General features: G+C 44.2%; 1 protein-coding gene across 6 annotated transcripts in view; it reads left to right on the top strand.

Annotated features, from left to right (window-relative positions):
• abcc8 (ATP binding cassette subfamily C member 8) overlaps positions 1–16,250 on the top strand; it is a 104,565-nt gene that overhangs the window by 60,761 nt on the left and 27,554 nt on the right. For 4 of the 6 annotated variants that reach the window (XM_033038992.1, XM_033038993.1, XM_033038996.1 and 1 more), the window contains 7 exons: positions 2,850–2,948; positions 7,256–7,340; positions 8,384–8,464; positions 11,671–11,811; positions 12,900–13,025; positions 13,673–13,778; positions 15,434–15,684. In XM_033038992.1, coding sequence (XP_032894883.1) covers positions 2,850–2,948; positions 7,256–7,340; positions 8,384–8,464; positions 11,671–11,811; positions 12,900–13,025; positions 13,673–13,778; positions 15,434–15,684 — 889 coding nt within the window. The remainder of the gene's footprint in view (positions 1–2,849; positions 2,949–7,255; positions 7,341–8,383; positions 8,465–11,670; positions 11,812–12,899; positions 13,026–13,672; positions 13,779–15,433; positions 15,685–16,250) is intronic. The other 2 variants (XM_033038997.1, XM_033038994.1) reach the window with 1 other exon arrangement.

Below are 16,250 nucleotides of genomic sequence, written 5' to 3'. Positions count from 1 at the left end.
GGCCAACTGTAGACTGTAGATTGGCTTTCTTAATCGCCTGCCTTACCTGCATGTTTATTTTCAGTGACTGGTGTACAAGGACATCCAGGTCTCGTTGCACTTCCCTTTTTCCTAATCTGACACCATTGAGATAATAATCTGCCTCCTTGTTTTTGCCACCAAATTGGATAACCTCACATTAATCTACATTATACTGCATTTGCCATGCATCTGCCCACTCACTGAACCTGTCCAAGTCACCCTGCAACCTCCTAACATCCTCTTCACAGTTCACATTGCCACCCAGCTTTGTGTCATGTGCATATTTGCTAGTGTTCCTTTATTCCATCATCTAAATCATTAATATATATTGTAAATAGTTGCAGTCCCAGCACCGAGCCTTGTAGCACTCCACTCACCGCTGCCTGCTATTCTGACGGGGACCTGTTTATTCCGACTCTTTGTTTCCTGTCTGCCATCCAATTCTCTATCCATGTCAATGCCCTACCCCCAATATCATGTGCTCTAATTTTGCCCACTAATCTCCTGGGTGGGACCTTATCAAATGCTTTCTGAAAGTCCAGATACACTACATCCACTGGCTCTCCTTCATCCATTTTACTTGTCACATTCTCAATAAATTGCAGAAGATTAGTCAAGCAGGATTTCCCCTTCATAAATCCATGCTGATTTGGACCGATCCTTTTACTGCTATCCAAATGCACCATTATTACTTCTAATTGACTCCAACAATTTCCCCACCATCGATGTTAGGCTAACTGGACTATAATTGCCCGTTTTCTCTTGTTCATCCAGAGTTGGCAATCTGACCTGCGTTTCATGTCGTGTTCTGTTACTATCTACTTACAAACCTATGAGTCATGTTTAGGAGCCAGAACTTCACCTAATATGGTCATCGCATGTAATATGTCCCTTTCATTTTAAGTTATTTGTGAACTGTACTAGATTGAAGAAATAAGGAAAAGCAGATGCTAGTTTATACCAAAGATAGACAAAAAGTACTGAGTAACTCAGTGGGTCAGGCAGCATCTCTGGAGAATAAGGATGGATGATGTTTCGGATCGGGACCCTTCTTCTGACTCGGAGTCTGAAGAAGGTTCCCAATCCGAAACATCACCTATCCATGTTCTCCAGCGATGCTGCCTGACCCGCTGAGTGACTCCAGCACTTTGTGTCTAACTATGCTATGTTGCTGTGAATGGTCTGATACTAAAATATAACCGTAAATTGTTTTTTTTAAGTTTGTGTTGTGCAGGTGCACGAATATTTCTTTATTTAGAACTACTTCTACAAACTAATGAAACCTCTTTTGAACCAATTTGTTCAATAACCTCATTCTACCCTGAAGCAAAAGACAAAGTGATGTAGGAACTCAGAGGGTCAGGCAGCATCTGTGGAGGGGATGGACTGAGGACGTTTTGGTTCGGGGCCCTTCTGCAGTCTGTGTCCCGAAAAGGCAGAAAGGTCCCGACCTGAAACATTATTTCCCTTCCTTGATGCAAGAGGAGAGATGAGAGAATGACCGTGGTGTTAGTGGTCCTTGATTATGTTGGCTGCTTTCCTGAGGCAGTTTAGCATGTTGATGGATTTGATGGAGCGGGGGCTGGTTTACGTGATGGACTGGGCTGTGTTCACAACTCTGCAATTTCTTGTGCTCTTGGGCAGAGCAAATGTCAAATCAAGCTGTGATGTGTCTGGATACGACACATTCTATGAGGCATCTGGAGAAATTGGTAAAAGTCATTGGAGAACAGCTTTATTTCATAGTTTCTTTTGAGAGGGTTGAAACATTGGTGAGCTTTCTTGGCCATTACATCCTTGTGGTTGGACCAGTATGAATTGTTGGTGATATTTACACCTAGGAACGTGAATCTGTCAACCATCTCCACTTCAACAAGATTGATACAGACATATTTTACACATATCTAAAATGTACTGGTAATTAAATTATTATCATAACTGCATGAATTTAATATTATCTCACATTGAAAGTAGTTTGGGATAAAATATTTACATAATTCATGGATACTATATCTAGTTCTGATGAATTGTCATTTTGCTTACAAATTTTGACAATTCTAAGGAGACATACAAGATCTAAATGAGAATGAAAATATCCCCAAGAAACATTAGGACCGGTACATGGATAGGAAAGGTTTAGAGGGATATGGGCCCTATGCAGGCAGGTGTAGATGGGACATGTTGGTTGCCGTGGGCAAGTTGGGCCCAGGGTTCATTTCGTATAACTTTATGACTCAAATTCCTTCTTGATTCTCGTAATGCCTACCCAATTATGAAGGGGACTTGATAGGGAGAATGCACAGAGTCTTTTACCTAGCATAGGGGAATCAAAAACCTGAGGACATATGTTTAAGGTGAGAGGGATAAGATTTTATAGGATCCTCAGGGGCAACTTTTTTTTACCAATTTTTATTCCATGGTAGGTATATGGAATGAGCTGTCGGAGGAGGTAGTTGAGGCAGGTACTATCGCAACGTTCAATAAACATTTGGACAGGTACATGGATAGGCTAGGTTTAGAGGGATATGGGCCAAACACAAGTAGGTGGGACTAGTGTAGATGGGCCATGTTGGTCGGTGTGGGCTTTTTGGGCTGAACCGTCTGTTTCCACGCTGTATTACTCTGAATGACTTTCGTTGGTTGGTATCCACAGGTAAAAATGTCCTTAATCATTTTTGAAGTGTTCTTGTCCAGTATTATAATATTATCAAACAGGATTCTGCGGCGAGAGGTCTTGGCAGCAAGTTTACCTTCTGAATAGATAACGCCTTTTTCTTGAGCAGAAAAAAAAATCTTGCATGTATTTCATACACTGTGTTAATTTGCAGGAAAAGAGGGTCTGTGGCCTACGCTGCTCAGAAGCCATGGTTATTAAATAGAACAGTGGAAGAAAATATCACATTTGGGAATCCCTTCAACAAACAAAGGTAAGAACATTGTGTAAAATGTGTGACAGTAACAGATAGTCTGAATTCACACAAGGCTCAGTCCGCCTTGGCCAACGCGATCTCCTGGTTACCAAACATTTAAACTTCCCTTCCCATTCCCATACTGACCTTTCTGTCCTGACCTCCTTCACTGTCAGAGTCAGGTCACACGCAAATTGGAGGAACATCACCTCATATTTTGCCTAGACATCTTACAACCCTGCAGTATAAAGGTTGACTTCTCAAATTTCAAATAACTCCTGCATTACCTCCTCTCCCCTCTCTCCCTCTCTCTCCCACCCAGGTTGAGCTACTGGTTCCACTGTTCGCATCCTTGTATCCAGTGGCAGACTGGGTCTAAAAATATTGGTTGCCAGGAGACAAAGGGGGGCCACTTCATCAGGGGCCCACTTGATATAGGGGGCCCACTTCATCAGGGGCCCACTTGCCATCGGGCAAGCTGACCCTGGCCAATCTGCCACTGCTTGTATCCCTCTTGTTATCACACCTTCCCCAACCAACAATGGGCCATTGTGGACTCTACCCTTTCTGAGGTCATCTGTTGCTGGCCCTGATTTGTTTTGGCCTTTCCTCGCCTCCAGTTTCCTCCAATTAACCTACAAACCCGCACGACTTTGAGATATGAGAGGAAACAGGGGCACCCGGGGGAAACCCATGTGGTCACAAGGAAATGTGCAAACTCCACGCACAGACAGCACTCAAGGCCAGGATCGAACCCGGGTCTCTGGTGCTGTGAGGCAGCAGTTCCACCAGCTGCACCACTCAACCTCCCACTAGTTAGTGACGCAAACATCTCTGGGATGTCCACAAGCTTAGTCCATTTTTATTATGCCCACTTCAGTTTAACCTCTAACTTCCTTCCAAGAGAGACAGAAATGAGCTAATGCTATTAAAGGATTAAATGCTCTATTGACAGATAGTGTCATTAAGGTGCATTATGCTTCACAAATGGTACAGAAGGAGGTTTCACAATCACATTAAACAGAAGCATACTGTATGGCCATTAGTATCTTCAATGTTTATTGGTTCCATAACCAATTATCTCACTGAGGTGGCAATGTTTTACAGTGCATGACATGTGTTGTTTTCTTCTTTGCTGTCATTAGTAGGATTTTAGAGTGCGTTGACAGCGTTTTTTTCCCTCCCGGTAGACACAGTAGGTTGGGGAGGAAGAATAGCAGATATCGCGAATTGAAGACTGCCCTAAATATGAGATGATTCAAAACTTGTCTGGCTGCCAAACACGAGGCATAGAAATCTCTGCCTGCATATTAACCGCCCACAATGACCAATCTGTGTTAAAGCCACCCATAATCTTCTTGGGCAGAGAAGATTTACGTGCAAGGACACAAACTGCTGGGGTAACTCAGCGGGTCAGACAGCGTATCTGGAGGACATGGATAGATGACGTTTCAGGTCGGGACCCTTCTTCAGATCAGAAACGTCACCTATCCATGTTCTCCAGAGATGCTGCCTGACCCGCTGAGTTACCCCAGCACTTTGTGTCCTGTTGTGTAAACCAGTATCTGCAGTTCATTGTTTCTACAAAGATTTATGAGAATGTTGACAAGATTTGAGAACCTGAGCTATAGGGAAAGATTGGGCAGGTTAGGACTTTATTCCTATGGTCACCCCTCACTGATTATCTCAGTAATTACCCCTCAAAGTGATTACCCCTCAACGTAGGAGGCTGAGGGCTGATCATATGGAGGTGTGTAAGATCATGAGTGAATTGATAGGATGAATGCACAAAGTCTTTTACCCAGGGTAGGGGAATCAAGAACCAGAGGGGTTAAGGTGAGATGGGCAAGATTTATATGAACTTGAGGGGCAACACGAAGGGTGGTGAGTGTACGGAACAAGCTGACCGAGGAGGTAGTTGTGGCAGGTACTACAACAGCACTTAAAATGCATTAAGGTACATGGATAAGAAAGGTTTAGAGCGATATAGGCTAACTGCAGGAAAATGGGACTAGCGTAGATAGGACATCTTGGTCGGCATGATCGAGTTGGGCCGTAGTTTTAATGCTGTATGAAGCTATAATTGGGTCAAAGTCCAGAGAATAATGTTCCTCAAATGCATCTTGAACTGGTTCAGCATCTGGGCTCTAATTGGTTGTAAGGTGACAGTACTATTTCATCTGTGATGGTCTATCATTGAGTTTGAGGCAGATTGCAAGGATTGAAAAAGTGATCTCTGAAAATCATCTACCTAGTAATTTCAGGAGTGTTAGTACTTCCTCCAGAGTACCACATATACTCTTTTTGCTGCTGTTTGACCAAATGCAGAGAATATAGAGCAGCACAGGAGCAGGCCCAACGGCCCGAAATGTCTGTGCCGAACATGATGCCAAGTTCAACTAATCTCCTCTGTCTGTATATGATCCATTTCCTTCCTTTCCCTGCATATCCATAGAAGTCTCTTAAAATGCCACTATCGCATCTGCCTCCACCACCACTCCAGGAACCCACCCCTCTCAGTGTAAAAAACGTGCCTCAGACATCTCCTGTAAAGTTTACCTATCTCACCTTAAAATTATGCATAACAGCCTTTGACATTTTCACCCTGGGAAAAAGGTTCTGTGCCCCCCCCCCCCAATCTGCCTTTCATAACTTTATAATCTTCCATCAGCCTCTGATCTTCCAGAAACAACAATCCAAGTCTGTCCAACCTTTCCCGTTAAATAATACCCTCTAATCCAGGCAGGATTATATCTGCCAACGTGGGCTGAAGGGCCTATTCCGATGCTGTACTGATCTATGATCTATCTCTTCTACGATCTGTGTCTTTTCCAGCATTTAAGAAAGGCTACATTTTAAAGGCACCACAGAGTTATTTGAAATTCATGGGGACTTTACATTTGTCTGTATTGTAGCTTGTGTAATATTTAACTGTGCAAGGGGCGGCACGGTTCAATCCGGACTACAGGTGCTGTCTGTACGGAGTTTGTACGTTCTACCCGTGACCACGTGAGGTTTTCCCCCAGTGCTCTGGTTTCCTCCCACACTCCAAAGGTGTACAGGTTTGTAGGTTAATTTGGCTTCTTTAAAAAATTATAATTTGTCCCTAGTGTGTAGGATAAACAATAGACAATAGGTGCAGGAGTAGGCCATTCGGCCCTTCGAGCCAGCACCGCCATTCAATGTGATCATGGCTGATCATCCCCAATCAGTACCCCTTTCCTGCCTTTTCCCTGTATCCCCGCTATCTTTAAGAGCCCTATCAGGCTCTCTCTTGAAAGTATCCAGAGAACCAGCCTCCACCACCCTCTGAGACAGAGAATTCCACATACTCACAACTGTGAAAAAGTGTTTCCTCGTCTCCGTTCTAAATGGCTTACCCCTTATGCTTAAACTGTGGCCCCTGGTTCTGGACTCCCCCAACATCAGGAACATGTTTCCTGCCTCTAGTGTGTCCAAACCCTTAATAATCTTAGGTACACAAAAAAGCTGGAGAAACTGAGCGGGTGCAGCAGCATCTATGGAGCAAAGGAAATAGGTAACGTTTCGGGCCGAAACCCTTCTTCAGACTGATGGTGGGTGGGCGGGGCGGGGAGAAGAATGGAAAAAGGAGGAGGAGCCTTAATAATCTTATATGTTTCAATAAGATATCCTCTCATCCTTCTAAACTCCAAAGTATACAAGCGCAGCCGCTCCATTCCCTCAGCATATGAGTCCCGCCATCCCGGGAATTAACCTTGTAAACCTACGCTGCACTCCCTCAATAGCAAGATAGTGCTAGTGTACGGCGATCGCTGGTCAGCGCCGTCTCGGTGGGCCGAAGGACCTGTTTCCGCGCTATCTCTAAACGAAACTAAAAAGAACTAAACCCTAATTGAGTTACTTTAGATTGATTAGGTCAACGGAAGTTCATAGACGAAACTGCTTCAAATGGACTCAACGTGTAGAGTGAATGTAATAAAATAGCTATTTTGAAGGTGTGAAGTGGAACCTCTGTAGCAGTTAATTCTTTGCAATCTGTCTTAGTCTAACATTGTGGAAGTCAATTACTGTCTTGGCAGAATAATATCACTTGCACAGTTTTAAACTCTAAGTCATTTATTTTCATTTATGTTAATTAAATGCAGTATTGGAGTATATATTGCTGCTATCAAGAATGTAGTGCATTAGTTAGTGTTTACTTGATTGTATTGTTTACTTGACTGTATTGGCTTCAATAAATCATGGCAATCTTTCCAGCTCTATAATGTCTGTCACCCCCCCCCCCCCCCGAGTCAGTTTATTGGATATATTAACGTTGTTCCCTCTTTGCCGTCTCTCGACAGATATAGAGCGGTGATTGATGCTTGTTCACTCCAACCAGATATTGACATACTTCCTCAGGGAGATCAGACCCAAATCGGTGAGAGGGTCAGTAATTCCAATGTACATCTTTGATTTCTATTGATTAATTAAATTCTTTGTTCCATTAAACAGCAAAGGTTCAATGGAGTTTTATTTGTCGCATATGCAAATGCACAGTGAAATTATTTTTGTATATATCACACATGCAAATGCCGCCATTTTTGGCGTCATTATTCAAAGTTCAAAGTCCCACGACCGTCTCCTCTCCTCGCCCGGGGGCGCCACTTGCATCCGACCTTGAAGCTGGAGGCATTACCCCCATTCACCCTCCTATCGACCCTTGTTCCTTGCGTCCGTTGGCCCAGCTCCCTCTTGGTTACACCGTCCGACAAGCCTTCGGGTGGGTCGCCAGTCCCGCCGGGTAGGAGGGTAGGAGGGTGTTTTGGATGCAACAATATCTATCACTGCCTGTATCAACCATAACGGCAGATGCTGGAATCTTGACCACATTTGTGTTTGGTTGGGATTGAAGCCTAATATGCGGTTTTAGTCCAAATGTCCTTCGTTCCTTTCTCCCCATGGCTGAGTAACTAAATGTACACCTGGCACAGAAACAGACCCTTCGGCCCATCTTGTCCGCACCGACCAACGATCACCCCGTCTACCTAGCACCGTCCTACACACTGGAGACAATTTACTATTTTTACGGATGCCAACTTAACCCAAACCTGAACGTCTTTGGAGTGTGAGAGGAAAGCGGAGCACTTGGAGAAAACCCACGCGGTCACAGGGAGAACGTACAAACTCCGTACAGTCAGGACTCGTAGTAAGGATCAAATCCGGGTCTTTGGCCCTGTAACGCAGCCTCTGCTAATGCTCCAATGTCACTGTTCAACAGCTGTGTCTAAGCAGCTTTATTAAGGCCCAATATCCCCCAGAGCATCAAGCTAATGACCATTTTGTTGATTACTAGTACGTGAGAGTTTCATTATAATTACGTATTAATGAATGTCGTGGGAATGAACCTAACTATTTTATGGTTTGTTTTATTTGCTGTAAATAAATGCCTGGATTGATTTTCTGCTGCTAATTCCAACCATCTTCCGCAGGGAATTATCCTAAGTGGTGGACAACGTCAACGTATCAGTGTGGCAAGATCCCTGTACCAGCAGACCAATGTGGTATTTCTGGTGGGTACAGTTAAGTCAAGTCAAGTCAAGTCAAGTTTATTCGTCACATACACATACGAGATGTGCAGTGAAATGAAAAGTGGCAATGCTCGCGGACTTTGTGCAAAAGACAAACAAACAAACAACCAAACAAACTATAAACACAATCATAAACACACACATATTCTTTTACATATTAAATATTGTGGGCGGAAGGAAAAACGTTCAGTAAAGTTAGTCCCTGGTGAGATAGGCGTTTACAGTCCGAATGGCCTCTGGGAAGAAACCTCTTCTCAACCTCTCCGTTCTCACCGCATGGCAATGGAGGCGTTTGCCTGACCGTAGCAGCTGGAACAGTCCATTGCAGGGGTGGAAGGGGTCTCCCATGATTTTATTGGCTCTGGAGTTGCACCTCCTGATGTATAGTTCCTGCAGGGGGGCGAGTGAAGTTCCCATAGTACTCTCTGCAGAGCCTTCTTGTCCTGGGCAGAGCAATTCCCAAACCAGATGCTTTTGTACTGCAAAAGACACAAAGTGCAGGAGTTACCCGCTGAGTTACTCCAGTACTTTGTGTCTTTTTTGGTAAACCAGCATCGGGGGTTCCTTGCGCTCGGTCCACCTAGGTCTGCTGGATCTCCCGGTTTCTAACCATTTTAAATCCTCTTCCCATTCCCATACTGATCTTTCTGTCCTGGGCCTCCTCTACTGCCAGAGTGAGGCCACATGCAATTTGGAGGAACAGCATCTCATATCCGCTTGGGGGTAGCTTACAACCCAACAGTATGTACATTAAATTCTCTGGTCTTAGATAATTACAAAACCCTGCCCCCGCCCTTCTTCCCCCATATAATCTCCCCCTCTCCCTCCCCCGTTCCCCGACTCACACCTATTTCTCCCCTTCCCCTCTGCTCCTATCTGCATTCCTTCCTCGAGCTTCACAATCTGAAACGCTTCAATCCTTTTGTTTCACACCTTCTGTCTTTTCATCTCTGACCTTTCTCCAACCATCTACTTATCGAATAACCCTCCTCACCTGTGTTGGCCGTTTATCTACACGCTTTTCCTGCCCCACCTCTCTTCCAACCTACAATTACTGAAGAAGGGTCTCCCGAGATGCTGCCTGGCCTGCTAAGTTACTCCAGCATGTTGTATCTTCTGCAGTTCCTTGTGTCTCCAATCTATCGTGCTTAAGTTTGACTTGATGATATTTGTGTATCGTATTATCTGATCTGATTGGATAGCATGCACAATAAAGCACTGTACCTCAGCACACGTGACAATAATGAACCTAAACTTAAACCTGTTTAATATTAACTTTTTACGCAATTAATTAATTTTTTGTTTACAATTCCTAATAAGTACATTGAATCTGAATACTTAATTAAAGTTCAACCTACAAATGTTAAAAAAACATTAAAATGCTTAGTTGGAATAATTTTTAACTTCATGAAAATAAGTATTGCACTTGAAAACCTTGTTTAATTTTGGATGCAACAACATCTATCATAGTCACTATCAAGCATAATGGCAACGTAAGGAACTGTAGATGCTGTAATCTTGGGCAGAGTACAAAGTGCTGGAGGACCTCAGGCAGGCAGCATGTGTGGAGGGAATGAACAGACAGCATTTCGGGTTGGATCACTTGTCAGGCTTTGTCCCGTCTCCACCTCTTTTCCAGCTTTCTCCCCTCTTCTACAATCAGTCTGAGTCTGAAGTAGGGTCTTGACCCAAAAAGTAACATATTCCTTTCCTCCAGGGATGCTGCTTGACCCGCTGAGTTACTCCAGCATTTTGCGTCTATCTTCAGTGCAAACCAGTATCTGCAGTTCCTTCCTACACAGTCTGAAGAAGGCTCCTGACCCAAAGTTTCCCTCCACAGATGTTGCCCGACCCGCTGAGTGGCTCCAACACTTTGTGCTTTGCTCAATCACAATAGCATTCTGCTTCATTCCGTGCCACCCCTGCACAATGCATGACTATCATCTGAGGTACTGTGGTGCGAGCAGCTGATTGTCGGTGAAGAGGAAGCAGAATGTAAAAGATATCTCAAACAATCCCATTCCGTCAGGCTGTGGGTGAAGGATCAGTCATGGTGTGCAACTGCTAAATGCCATCCCAAAGAAACCTCATCATATTTTTACTCTGTGACGAAACGTAACAATTTCCACTTGGTCACACTCCACGCAGGAGGAAAAGAAGCAGACAGAAATCCGGAAGTAATGTCCATGCTGAACATGATGCCAAGTTAAAGTGATCTCCTCTGTCAACATGTGATTCACATCCCTCCATATCCATGTGTCTGTCGAAAAGGCTTTTAAATGTCACGATCCTAGTCCAATGCTAGTCTTGCGCATAAACACTACACCAACACGTATCTGGGCTGCAATCAATATAGGAAGGTTAGAGAAAGGCCAGTGAATGTCAGAAGCTAAGACTACAAGTGACCTTAAAGGATAAATCTGAACAGCTCAGAACCAAAATTAGCTCACTGCAGACTGTAAACCTTCCTTCACCGTATCGTCAGTGTTGAGGCTTCTCCATGGTTGAAGGAGGGTCCTGACCCAGCACGTCTGCCCATTCCATCTACAGACGCTGCCTGGCCTGTTGAGTTCCTCCAACCACTTTGACTCAAGAATCCAGCATCTGCAGTTCCTCGTGAAACTATAAATACTTGGGTCCACAAATGGGTGGAGTTAGCCACCTCTTCCATACATTAAAAGATAGGTCCGAGCGCTCCCCAAAGCTTGGTGTGTGGTTTGGACATAGACTTTGTTCCCCTATGTTCACACAAAGAATTTTGTGTTACGCTCCTATCATCATTCTCCCATAGGCCAATCTGGGGGGAAACTGTCTTTTCCACCCTGGATAAATAAATGTAAATAAATAAATAGAGAGATAAATAAATAAATATCTATCTATCTATCCCAAAGATGTGCGGGTTTGTAGGTTAATTGGAATCGGCAAAATTGCACCTAGAGTGTAGGGAGTGGATAAGATTGCGGTATAACATAGAACTAGTGTGAATAGGTGATTCATGGGCAGCATGGTTGTGGTGGGCCGAAGGGTCTTTTTTTATGCTGCATCTTTCAGTCAGTAGATTGAACCCAGGCGTCTTTGATGAAAGTTATGAATTCAACCAGATTCTCATTACGCAAGGGTCGTTTAGTGTATTCAGCGTCATTAACAAAGGCACTAAGCTGGACATTAATACCACTTTGGTTTGTCAGGACGATCCGTTCTCGGCACTGGACATCCACCTGGGTGACCACCTCATGCAGGATGGAATCCTCAAGATGCTGCAGGAGGAGGAGAAGCGAACAGTGGTCCTGGTCACTCATAAACTGCAATACCTGCCCCATGCAGATTGGGTGAGATATTCTCCAGTACCTTTGCAATGGTGTTTCCAACATTTTGATGAGTAAATCCATGTCCAGTGTGATTGATCCATAAGCTAGGGTACTGAAGATGGACACAAAATGCTGGAGTCACTCAGCTGGTTAGGCAGCATCTCTAGAGAAAAGTAGTAGGTGATGTTTTGGGTCAGAACCCTTCTTCAGACCCTACCTAAAACATCATCTATTCCTTTTCTCCAGAGGTGCTGCATGCTTCGCTGAGTTACTCCAGCATTTTGTGTCCACCTCCGGTACAAACCAGTATCTGCAGTTCCTTCTTACATAGCTATGGGTACTGTCTGATTCACCTCTGTCCCTCTGTAGACATTGAACTATGTATATGGAACTGATGCTACAAATCAGGGCGGCACAGTGGCGCAGCGGTAGAGTTGCTGCCTTACAGCGCCAGAGACATGGGTTCAATCTTGACTATGGTTGCTGTCTGTACGGAGTTTGTACGTTCTCCCTGTGACCACGTGGATTTCCACCGGGTGCTCCAGTTTCCTCCCACACTCCAAAGATGTACAGGCTTATAGGTTAATTGGCTTTGGTAAAATTGTAAATTGTCCCAGGTGTGTAGGATAGTACGAGTGTACAGGGTGATCAGTGGTCGGCACGGACTCGGTGGGCCGAAGGGCCTGTTTCTATACTGTATCTCTAATGTCTAAATTCTAACTGCTGAGACCTATATTCTGAGCTCTGTATATTCCCCTTTGCTCTATGTATTGAACTTGAGTTTGAACTGATCGTATCTATTTCCTCTGGGTGTTCCGGTTTCTTCCCACACTTCAAAGACGAGCAGGTTTGTAGGTTGATTGGCTTCTGTAAATAGATGCTAATGTGTAAAATAGAATTAGTGTACGGGTGATTGTTGGTCGGCGTGGACGCAGTGGGCCCGAAGGGTCTGTTTCCATGCTGTATCTTTAAACTAGATTAAACTAGACTAAACTTGGCTGAACATGTCATTACGTGTAACATTATTCAGCATTTAAATAATATTTAATGTTTATGATTTGAATTATTTCTATAATGTGTCTTATTTTCTGTGCGTTTTGTCTCCACAGATTATAGCCATGAAGGATGGCACTATACAGAGGGAAGGCACATTGAAGGATATCCAGAATTCTGATCCAGATCTCTTTGAACTTTGGAAAACACTAATGAACAGACAGGATCAAGAACTAGAAAAGGTTCTTCCTTCTCAGACTAAAGATTTCAACAGTCTCCTGCATTATATACACCTTTCTCATCATATTTTGTTGCTGGTGTTGGTTTTGATTTTGACTTTTAATTTAGACATTAGAGTTACAGCGTGGAAACAGGCCCTTCAGCTCACCGAGTTATCGCCGACCAGCGATCACCCCACTAACACTATCCTACACACTCTGGACAATTTACAATGTTACAGAAGCCAATTAAACTGCAAACCTGCACGTCTTTGAGATGAGGGAGGAAACCAGAGCACCTGGAGCAAACCCACTCGGTCACTGGGAGAACGTGCAAACTCCGTACAGACAGAACTCTCAGTCAAAATAGAACCCAGATCTCAGTCGCTGTAAGGCTGCAACTCTACCACTGCGCCACTGTGCTGCCCCTGATCTCATATAATACTAAGGAAAAAAAAGAAATTCATCCTTTATTATAAGCATAATTGTTCCTTGTTTCCCTTGCTCGTACAGTGGTGATATCATGTGCGTCTAGATCAATTTTTTCCCCAACATAATATGTTCCCAGTACCTGTATAACTTTCAACTCGCATTCAGTTTGAATATCGTTCTTGGCTGTTACTTGAAATTCCGGACACTCACACTGAAAAAATTGTTGCTTTGCTCCACAGGAAATTGTAGCTGGAAGCAAAACCGCATTGGAGAGGAAGAACTTACGGAGAGCAATGTACTCGCGGGAGGCCCTCCTGAAAACACTGCAAGAGGCAGAAGATGAAGGTATTAGGCTAGTTAGTTAGTTCGTTTGGTTTATTGTCACGTGTAATGTGACACGTGCAATGAAAAGCTTTTTTGTTGCGTGCTATCCAGTCAGCGGAAAGACTATAGATTTTTACAATCAAGCTATCCACAGTGTACAGTTACAGGATAAAAGGTAGATTGTATAATAGTGTAAGATAAAGTCATCCAGTAAAGTCCGATTAAAGATGGTCCAAAGTTCTCCAATGAGGCAGATGGGAGGTCTCTAGTTGATGATTGAATGCTTCAGTTGCCTGAATACAGCTGGGAAGAAACCGCACCTGAATGTGGAGTTGTATATTGGGCAAAGACTAGAAATTATTGTCTTAGAGAGATACGGAAACTCTCCTACACCCTAGGGGTGAGATATAGTAGGGTGCACACCACCAGACTCAGGAGCAGCTACTTCCCCTCTGTTATCAGGCTTCTGGTCCTTCCATAAGCTTAGGGTAACGTCCGATTCACCTCTACCCCTTTGTGGACATTGGGCTTTGTCTGTGGAACTGGTGCTCTACAATAGTCTACATTCTGTATCTTCCCCTTTCCTCTACTTATTGTAGTTTAGTTTTAGTTTAGTTTAGAGATATAACGCGGAAACAGGCCCTTCGGCCCAACGGATCCGCGCCGTGCAGCAAACCCCGCACATTAACACGATTCTACACCCACTAGGGACAATTTTTACATTTACCAAGCCAATTAACCTACTTGCGCTAGACTTAATTGTGTTTAAATATTCTATTATCTGATCACAGCGGGTCGGGCAGCATCTCTGGACAAAAGGAACAGGCGACGTTTCGGGTCGGAACCCTCCTTGAAACAGAAGGGTTCCGACCCTTAACGTCACCTATTCCTTTTCACCAGAGATGCCTCCTGACCCAATGAGTTACTCCTGCATTTTGTATCTATCTTCAGTATAAACCTGCATTTGCAGCTCCTTCCTGCATGTATAATCTGATCTGAATGGATAGCATGCAAAAGAAAGCTTTTCACTGCAGCACGATACACGTGACAAAAATAAACGTAAATCCTAAATGCTATACCATACGATGTGGGAGAGAGAAGGGATGCCCACTGTTAGATTACAAACTGTGACATAGCGGTAGAATTACTGCCTTGCACCACCAGAGACCCGGGTTCAATCTTGACTACGGGTGCTGTGTGTATGAAGTTTGTACCTTCTCACTGTGACCTGCGTGGGTTTTCACCGGGAGCTCCGGTTTCCTCCCACACTCCAAATACGTACAGGTTTGTAGGTTAATTGGCTTCTGTAAAATTGTCAATTGTCCCTAATGTGTGTAGGATAGTGCTGGTATGTGGGGATCGCTGGTCGCCGCAGAGATAGATAGATTCTTGATTAGTACGGGTGTCAGGGGTTATGGGGAGAAGGCAGGATAATGGGGTTAGGAGGGAGAGATGGATCACTTGATGGGCCAAATGGCCTAATTCCGCTCCTATTAGTTATGACCTTCTGACCTTTGGACTGTGCACCTGACAATAATAAACCTAAACCCTAAATGGTGGGCCGAAGGGCCTGTTTCTGAGCTGTATTTCTAAAGTAAACTAAACTTAACATGGCAGTGAAAATGAATGAAGGATGTTATACTGCATTAATTGTGGCTTCCTTTGTACCTTTGCTGCAGAGGATATGGCCGAGGGTGATGATGGAGACAACCTTTCCTTGGTGCTGCGCGAAAGGGCAAAGATGCCATGGGGTGCCTGCGGCAAGTATCTGAGCTTGGCCGGATGCCTTCTGCTGCCTTTGCTCATCCTCTCTCAGCTCTTCAAGCACACGGTGATGGTGGCCATCGACTACTGGCTGGCAAAGTGGACCTCCGACGCGATCTACGTCAAGAACGAAGTGGAGAAAGGAAATTGTTCTTCCACCCAGGTGAAGACCTCAGTGCCACACATTTGAGTCGGCCCGTTACTATTTCTGGCTGTTTTTGGCACACAAAAAAAGGCACAAAGTGCTGGAGTAACTCAGCAGTTACGATATTTATGATAATTTTTGTAAACATAGCATCAAGATGAGTCAGAATGAAAAAGCCACCATTATTTGAAGCGACTGAAGATACAAGGAACTGCAGATGCTGGAATCATGCCGAGAACTCAAAGCGCTGGAGTAACTCAGCGAGTCAGGACAACATCTTTGGAGAAACTGAATAGGCGACATTTCGGGTTGGGACCCTTCTTCAGACGGTCTGCAGTCTGAAAAAGGGTCTTGGCCCCAAACGTCACCTATCCCTTTTCTCCAGAGATGCTGCCTGTCCCACAGAGGTACCGCCAGCATTTTGTGTCTATCTTCGGTGTAAACCTGCATCTGCAGTTCCCTCCAACACTTGGATAGGTGACGTTTAGCTATGGACCCTTCTTCAGACTGATTGGAGGGAGGGAAATAAAACTGGAAGGAAGGAGAAGCACGATAGGTGAGTGATAGGTGGATACAGGTAAGGA

This window comes from Amblyraja radiata, chromosome 20 (genome assembly GCF_010909765.2).
Source record: "Amblyraja radiata isolate CabotCenter1 chromosome 20, sAmbRad1.1.pri, whole genome shotgun sequence".
Classification (NCBI taxonomy): Eukaryota; Metazoa; Chordata; class Chondrichthyes; order Rajiformes; family Rajidae; genus Amblyraja; species Amblyraja radiata.
The sequence above is the reverse complement of the archived record's forward strand: the minus strand, read 5'-3'. Positions and strand labels throughout refer to the sequence as shown.